Genomic DNA, 8,072 nt, shown 5'->3' on the forward strand with positions numbered 1-8,072 from the left:
TTACAGAAAAACTGCAAGAGACAGAAATTGTTTATTTTCTTCTCAGCTTAGAGCTCTAAGAATTTCCTTAGAATTTTTTAGTACTTAGTATTTTCTTATTTTTCCAATATGAGAAAATATGATATTAAAAAATTCTGAACAAATTCTGAAAAAATTCTTAGAGTTTTATGAGAAGAAAATGATCAATTTTTGTCTCTCGCTGTTTTTCTGTAATAGTTTCTGTTGATAGTATTTGAATAAAAAATAATTGAAAATTCATTATTTCAGCGATTTTTAGTAATTAATATCTCATTAACCATTGCGAAAATTGTAAAATGGTACAGGACTTTTTGATTCAGTTTAGTCCACCCTATTTGTCCATGAAATATTTGGCGATTGTTTTGGAATACCTTGTATATGGAACGAGTAAACAGTCCTGGCCTGATGAAATATCTCAAAAACTAAGCGCATTTCCAAAAAAAATGATTTCTATAAAAGTTGTAGGGTTTTAAATAATTTATTCACTGGCTGACTTTGGGTGGTGTCGCCAAAGTCAAATCGAGGTTACACCGATTTTTTTTAATGACACCTTATTTTTTATTCCAGAATCTAATGTCAAGCTGGTGTCAAGAGCTTTTCAAAATACTACAATAAAGTTATTTTTCATAAAGTACTTTTCGAGTTATAAAGCTTGAAAGTTATAGTAACTGGCATTAGCGTTACGCATGGTGTCCGACCGACAGCTGAAACCTCTTGAATGTTGTTCAGGATCATCCTGGATAACATTTGTTAAAATCAGTCATTAGAAATTATTTCTTTTATTTTTATTTTTACATAAAAATAAATTATCAGTACAAAAATGAAAATCAGAGAAACAATTTGCAATAATCTTGATCTTAACAAATGTTATCCAGAATAATTCTGAACAAGAGATTTCAGCTGCCGGATACCATATATAATGCTAATACGTATATTTATTAGTCGATAAAAATAATAAATAATGAAGAAGCAAGCGACAAGATCTATGATTTAGTTTTATCGTGAAAAATATACAAATTATCGCAGGAATGAAACATTCATATTGCATTATTTGCAATTTTTGTTGTTCAACTTAATAAGTTTCGTGTTAAATCCTGCCGCTAAGTGCGCAAAACAAAAGCCGTAGTAATAATTGGGAGTATCATTATTATAAGTAGCAAGGATACACATAGACCTGCTGTTTTTCCCCGTGAAATACATAAACACATCACGGATTATGGAATCTATATAAAAGCGAAGAATGTTTGTGCTGATCCTACTAGTGTACGTTTGAGCATCAAAGCGAATCATGATGATCAAGCTGTTCCTCATTACGTTGCTTTGCGTTGTGGTGGTAAGAAGTCGATAATAGCTCATTTATAGTCTTAGAATGAAGCTATATAAATTACACATTATTAATATTATTAATGTATTAACATGGGTGTTATAAATTAAATATACGAACTCGCGTTTTAAAACAAAGATTAAAGTCTCAATTAAAATCGATATGAAAGGAGGATGTTAAAAAGAATCCGAGTTCTGCCTAAAAAGGTGTAAGGAACAGTATTTTTTGTAAATTTTGATCTCCTGAATATGATGAGATTATATTATTAAAAAGTTCGTTTGAAGAACGTTTCGAAAATTGAGTGCGGACATGGATATTTATCGAAATTTCAATATTCTTACTTAATTTTCGAGGTGGTCCCTAAATGTCATTAACATTTTAATAATTTGAGCATATCTAGGATGGGGTGGTGTTAAAATTTACAAAAAAAAACATTATTTCCTTTATTTATATTTTTTTAGACAAAAATTGGCTAGAGATCGAAGAATTTAATATCTTTCATTTTTTAGAAGATATTAACAAAGGATCAATTTTTGGTCTTATATATATAATAAAGTTATTAAAAATTTCATGATATTTGGAAAACACTCATGATATTTGGAAACAACTCGAAAATTAAGCAAGAATATTAAAATTTGAATAAATACATCATATTTATGCGTAATTATCGAAGCTCCTTAAACGTTACAAATTTTTTAATAATTTTGTCATATCCAGGAGGGTAAAATCTTCGAAATCTGCAAAAAACAATGTTCTTTTTCATTTAAATCCTTTTAGGTAGAAACCGGTCCTTTTTAAAAACATCCTCCTTTTCCATTAGGGACCGTTCATATATTACATAAGCAAATTTTTGGCCATTTTTAATCCTCTATCTCCTCTATGTAAGCAAGCGTAAAAATTTTTGAGACCCCTTCCCTCCCCCCTATAATTACGTAAGATTTTTCCACGCCACACAAAAAAAGGCTAATTTGCTGATATCATTGACAGCAATTAGTTTTGACATGATATTTTTTATCATGTCAAAACTAATTGCAATGCAATAATATGATTTTTTTTAACATCATTAAAAGAATCATACATTTATTGCATTGAAAAAATTGTGCCAAAAGGAATTATTATTAATAATATCAGCAAATTAAATATATTTTTAATCTAAAATATATTGTAAGAAAATAAATATATAAATACAATATGTTGGCAAAATTAATATATTTTATTTTATATTATCGAATAATTTTTTTTCTCAAAGATATGCTAAATTGCACTTTTTGCACGTTAAATTTATTAGATTAAAACAACCTTTCTAGCAAACATCAAGATACATGTAACGTACATATTAGTAGTAACTTCCTACTCAATAATATAACTGTAATATAACACGTGTGTTATATTACAGTTAACTTCAACAATTATATTGTTGAGTGAGAAATTACAACTAACATGTATGTTAGTTGACAACTATTATAATAATGTCAGATCATTATAATAATGTCATAGATCAATAAACGCTTAAAAAATTTTTATTATATATTTTTTCTAATATAATGAGAAAAATAAAGAGAAGGAAAATACATATAGGGATTAATTGTTGTTATTGAAAGCAGAAGAAAAATAGAAATAACATATTTTTTTAAATGATTTTTCGATGACTTTTGCAAATAATTTTTGGAAAGCATATTTTTCGAAGCATTCGATTAATTTTGTGAAATAATACCGATCATTTACAGTTGCATAATTTTAGCGTTATTAATATTTCGTTATTAATATCGGTTAATATGATCATATTTATAATAAAACATTTAATTGCCTTTTCAGATCGCTAATTCCCAAGAAGACCAAATGAATGAAGTGAGTACGACTGAATGTTTTGTAATTTCTCGGAATTATATCAGAAAAATTTGACAAGTTTTTCAATTTACATTTTCAATATGAATATCAATAATTTTTTCGTACTCTTGTCAGATAGTTTTTGAGATAATTTTTATTTAAAGATGGGTACAGGACTAAGAAAAGTAAGCGCTGATATGGCTGAACATACTAAAATAACGGGTCAAAATAGTCCTTTATTAATGCAAGATATGGCACAAGCGAGGAACTCACAGAGGAGACCGAGAACGACAAGACGGCGTCAAATACATATATCAGGGAGACAAAATCAGGGATAGAAAGAGGAAGATGAAAAATAAGCTCTGGTAAACATTTTTCGAATTAAGAATTGTGATTCTTTGATGGATTTATTAATAATATTTAATTTAATTCGATAAATAACATTTTCATTTTGTTGATAGTGCTTAATATTACTTGTGTAAAACGCTAACGCGATTTATTCCATGTAAAATAAATAAAAGAAAAAAGTATCTACTATTTTTAGTTTTAATTAAAACTTTTACGATTTAAAATTAATAAACTTAGAAAACCGATTGGCAACGATTTCACGATGTCTCATAGAAACAGTCACTTGGTCTCATATTTTCGAATTGCTATTTATCTTAAAAGGCCACAAAAAAGATGTCGAAATATATAATAATTTGTATAAATTATATCTAATTTTTATATCTTACATTATAATATATTTATATTTATTTACTCTAATTTTAATCGTAAATTGACTCTTATAAGCCCTTTAATTTTTTCATTGTTTTAAATTTAATAACATATAGAAATATAAGGATAAGAATAATAAGAATTTAAAGAGTTAAATCGACTTTAGACGATTTATAAGTCATAAATAGAATTATTATTTAGATTAGAAATCTAACAAAGCAGACAAAATAATTAGTAATCTTTATCAAATTCATACAAGCACATTTTCTATTTTTCGTTACTTTTATTGGAATATGTAAATTATTAAACTGGCTCATGCGCTTCCCTTTATTCTTTAAAAAAGTATATAGTATAATATAATTATATACAGATATTATCTAATTCTCGATAATTGTAATATTAAAAATGTGTGTCTCACAAGGATTAATTTTTAATATTTATTTCGCAGGTCTCTTCTGGTACATATATCATTATAAAATACAGATAAAAGTATGATTAGATCAGATGAAGATTAATTTTCTCTCAGCACTATAGATATGGCGTATTTTAAATTATTCACACAGCTAAAAAAAACCCTTGAAAAATTTTAAATAATAAAGCTTGTCACTGCAATAAATTTTTCATTATTGTTTAAACTGTTTCTCCGTTTGTATTTATATTTGCTTATTTCCGTCATACTTATTTTCTAAATAAAAACGATTATTTTTTATTTTTTATGTAAGCTATTTTCGTTATTTATATCCTTTGTTTTTTTGTTATTGTATCAGAAATAAATTTTAAATATCATTATTTTATCATTATTTGCATAAATAAAGGAGAAGTATTTTTATACATGTTCGGAAAAATGATATCAATATTTTCACAATTGGAAATAAAAAAATGTTTCAAATATATTAAATATGTAATAATTTCTCTTACTTAACAATTAAAATATTATTTACTCATGATTTTATAAACCGAGAAAATAGAACAATTGTTTCGTCAAGACGCCTCTCTCGCAAAAATGTTATTTCTGAAAATGAATGTTATAAATATATCTTTTAATTGTAACAGCACATATATTTGAATATAGCATTAATAAACGGGCACTTATGAAAAACGAATTTTTATTTTCAACAAAAACCTGTTGACATTTGATGGGTTTTAGCCACCAAAGCCAAATTTTTATTGCATCACAATCAGTATCAAGGTGACAACTAAACAGCTATATCTCGCGGCGCTCGACAGAGGAAGATTGCAAGTTTTTTACCCGTTCATTTTAACACTGCGATTACAAAAATAAAGGTTAACTAAAATTTTCATCCGGGTCCAAATGACTCTTCACGTAGTTGAAGATCAAATGTAACTATTTTTTTAATGCTGCGAAAAACATATTGAGAATGATCAAATAAGGAAATCAAAACGTTTATGTATTTATATGAAGATTTAATAGATAACTTGTATAAAGAGCAAGCTCTTGTTTAGCTTTTTATGTTCCTGTTTTTAATTTTAACTATCGTCATTTATACTGCTTATATCATACTTATCACTATAGTCAAACTAAAATTGCAAGACCTTGGATCTTGTGTCACAAAACAATATTTACGGCAGACACTCATTAAAAGTAAGATATCATCAAAGCCAGAATAAAATAGCAAAAATCATAATACGTTTGATCATAATTCATTTAAAGAAATGGAAAAATTTTCAACTTTATGAAAATCATCTTTAGATATGATTTTCTAAAGATTTGTTGAAATCATTAAAATAATTAAACACGCAATATATAATACACGAACATTTTCGAAGAATATTATCAAGCTGTACATACGCGCGCGCGCGTATGTATAAATATAAACATATACATATATATGCGCGCGAGAGAGAGAGAGAGAGAGAGAGAGAGAGTGTGCGTGTGTGTGTGCGTGTGCGCGCGCGCGCGCGCGCGTGTGTGTGTGTGTGTGTATTTGCACATAGGTACGTACTAGTCGGTAAAAATAATAAACAATAAAGAAGCAAGCGACAAGATCTACGATTTAGTTTTATCGTGAAAAATATGCAAATTATCGCAGAAGCGAAACATTATAATTACATTATTGTTCAACTTAATAAGTTTCGCGTCAAATCCTGTCGCTAATTGCGTAAACAAAAGTCATAGTAATAATTGGAAGTGTCATTATTATTATAAGTAGTAAGAAGTCACGTGGATCTGCTGTTTTTTTCCGTGAATGGACACATAAACACGTCATGGATTATGGGATTTATATAAAAGCAAAGAACGTTTCCGCTGATCCAACTAGTGTATGTTTGAGCCTCAAAGCGAATCACGATGATTAAGCTGTTCCTTATTACGTTGCTTTGCGTGGCGATGGTAAGAAGTTAATAATAGCTCATATATAGTCTTAAAATAAAGCAATGTAAATTACATATATTATTAATGTATTAATATGGATATTAGAAATTAAATATACGAACTCGCGTTTTAAAATAAAGGTTAAAGTCTCTCTAAATTAAGATCGATATGAAAAAAGAATGTTAAAAAAAATCCGATTTTTGCCTAAAAAGATGTAAGTAAGGAACAATATTTTTTGAAAATTTTAATCTTCTGAATACAATAGGATTATATTATTAAAAAGTTCGTAGTGTTTGAGGAACACTTTGAAAATTGAATACGGACATGGTATTTATCTAAATTTCATATTTATCTAAATTTCAGTATTCTTACTTAATTTTTGAGATATTCCCTAATAAATATCATAACTTTTTAATAATTTTGGCATATCTAGAAAGTGTTAAAATTTATAAAATAACTTTTTCCTTTATTTATATCTTTTTAGGCATTGACCAGAAATTGGAGGATTTAATATCCCTTGTTATTCAGAGAATGTTAAAAAAGAGCCAATTTTTGATCTTAGATTATAATAATAAAGTTATTAAAAATTTCGTGACACTTGAGGAACTCCTCGAAAATTAAACAATTGAAATTTGAATAAATAGTATATTTATTCAATTTTCGAAGTGTTTTCTAAACGCTGTAAACTATATAATAATTTCATCGTAGGTTCAGGAGATCAAAATCTACAAAAAAATTCATTCTTTTTATTTACATTTTTTTAGGAAATCGGCTTTTTTTAGAAACTTCCTTCTTTCTAATTGCATATAAAATAGATCATGTATCAATAAATACTTAAAAAGTTTTTATCATTTATCTTTTCTAATATAATGAAAAAAATGAATAGAAGGAAAACACATAGAGATAAATTATTACATAGTACGTCAAAAACCGATTTTTTTTCCACCTATGAAAAAATCAAAGAGATTCTGAAAGTAGATGTAAAAAAAGATATCCGTATCTCAGCGTTTTACGAGATCAAATCGTTAACGTTTTTATGCAGCCATTTATCGTATTTACTTCATATTGGCTATTTACAATTTTAAATTACACAATAATTTTTTAAAATAAATAATTTACGTTTTTGCATGTGAATATTTTGTACTCGGACTTATCACATAATTTCACATGCAAAAACGTCAATTATTTATTTTAATAAATCATTATATAATTTAAAAGAATCTCTTTGATTTTTTCATGGAAGGGAATGTGTGTTGTACTGTGTTATCAAAAGCAGAAGACAAATATAAATAACATATTTTTGTAATCATGTTTTTGTAAATAATTTTTGGAAAACACATGTTTTTGAAACATTCGATTTATTTCGCGACATAATACCAATTATTTAGAGTTTCATAATTATAGCATTACTAATATTTCGTTATTAATATTGCCTAATATGATCGCATTTATAACAAAACATTCAACTGCCTTTTCAGTTCGCCGATTCCCAAGAAGACCAAATGAATGACGTGAGTATGACTGAATGTTTTATAATTTCTCACGGAATTATGTCAGACAAATTTTACAGGTTTTTCAATTTACATTTTGCACATGAATATGAAAAATTTTTTCGTCCTCTCGTCAGATGGTTTTTACGAAGAGATAATTTTTATTTAAAGATGGGAACAGGACTAAGGAAAGTAAGGGCTGATATGGCTGAACATGCTATGGGTCAAGGTAGTTCTTTATTAATGCAACGTGTAGCACAAAATGGACCACAGGGAGGACGACCACCACAGGGAGGACCACCACAGGGTGGACCACCACCAGGAAGAGGATCGGGAAATGGACAACAGGGAGGATTAATACAGG

The 8,072-nt window shown here is 27.5% G+C and overlaps 2 protein-coding genes across 3 annotated transcripts in view; both read left to right on the forward strand.

The window, feature by feature from the left end:
• The window catches only part of LOC108756816, a 69,653-nt gene extending 65,212 nt beyond the window's left edge, over window positions 1-4,441 (forward strand). Inside the window, exons 1-4 of one of the 2 annotated variants that reach the window (XM_018500892.1) lie at window positions 1,282-1,351; window positions 3,158-3,190; window positions 3,334-3,534; window positions 4,335-4,441. In XM_018500892.1, coding sequence (XP_018356394.1) covers window positions 1,307-1,351; window positions 3,158-3,190; window positions 3,334-3,507 — 252 coding nt within the window. In that variant the 5' untranslated portion in view covers window positions 1,282-1,306 and the 3' untranslated portion in view covers window positions 3,508-3,534; window positions 4,335-4,441. Of the gene's footprint in view, window positions 1-1,281; window positions 1,352-3,157; window positions 3,191-3,333; window positions 3,535-4,334 lie in introns of those variants that run through there. The other variant, XM_018500891.1, reaches the window with a different exon arrangement.
• Window positions 4,442-6,138: 1,697 nt separating this feature from the next.
• Window positions 6,139-8,072, forward strand: part of LOC108756815 (salivary acidic proline-rich phosphoprotein 1/2-like) — a 2,258-nt gene continuing 324 nt past the window's right edge. The window contains exons 1-3 of the mRNA XM_018500890.1: window positions 6,139-6,236; window positions 7,697-7,729; window positions 7,880-8,030. Coding sequence (XP_018356392.1) covers window positions 6,195-6,236; window positions 7,697-7,729; window positions 7,880-8,030 — 226 coding nt within the window. The 5' untranslated portion in view covers window positions 6,139-6,194. The remainder of the gene's footprint in view (window positions 6,237-7,696; window positions 7,730-7,879; window positions 8,031-8,072) is intronic.

The sequence above is a fragment of the Trachymyrmex septentrionalis genome, unplaced genomic scaffold, assembly GCF_001594115.1.
Source record: "Trachymyrmex septentrionalis isolate Tsep2-gDNA-1 unplaced genomic scaffold, Tsep1.0 scaffold13, whole genome shotgun sequence".
NCBI lineage: Eukaryota > Metazoa > Arthropoda > Insecta > Hymenoptera > Formicidae > Trachymyrmex > Trachymyrmex septentrionalis.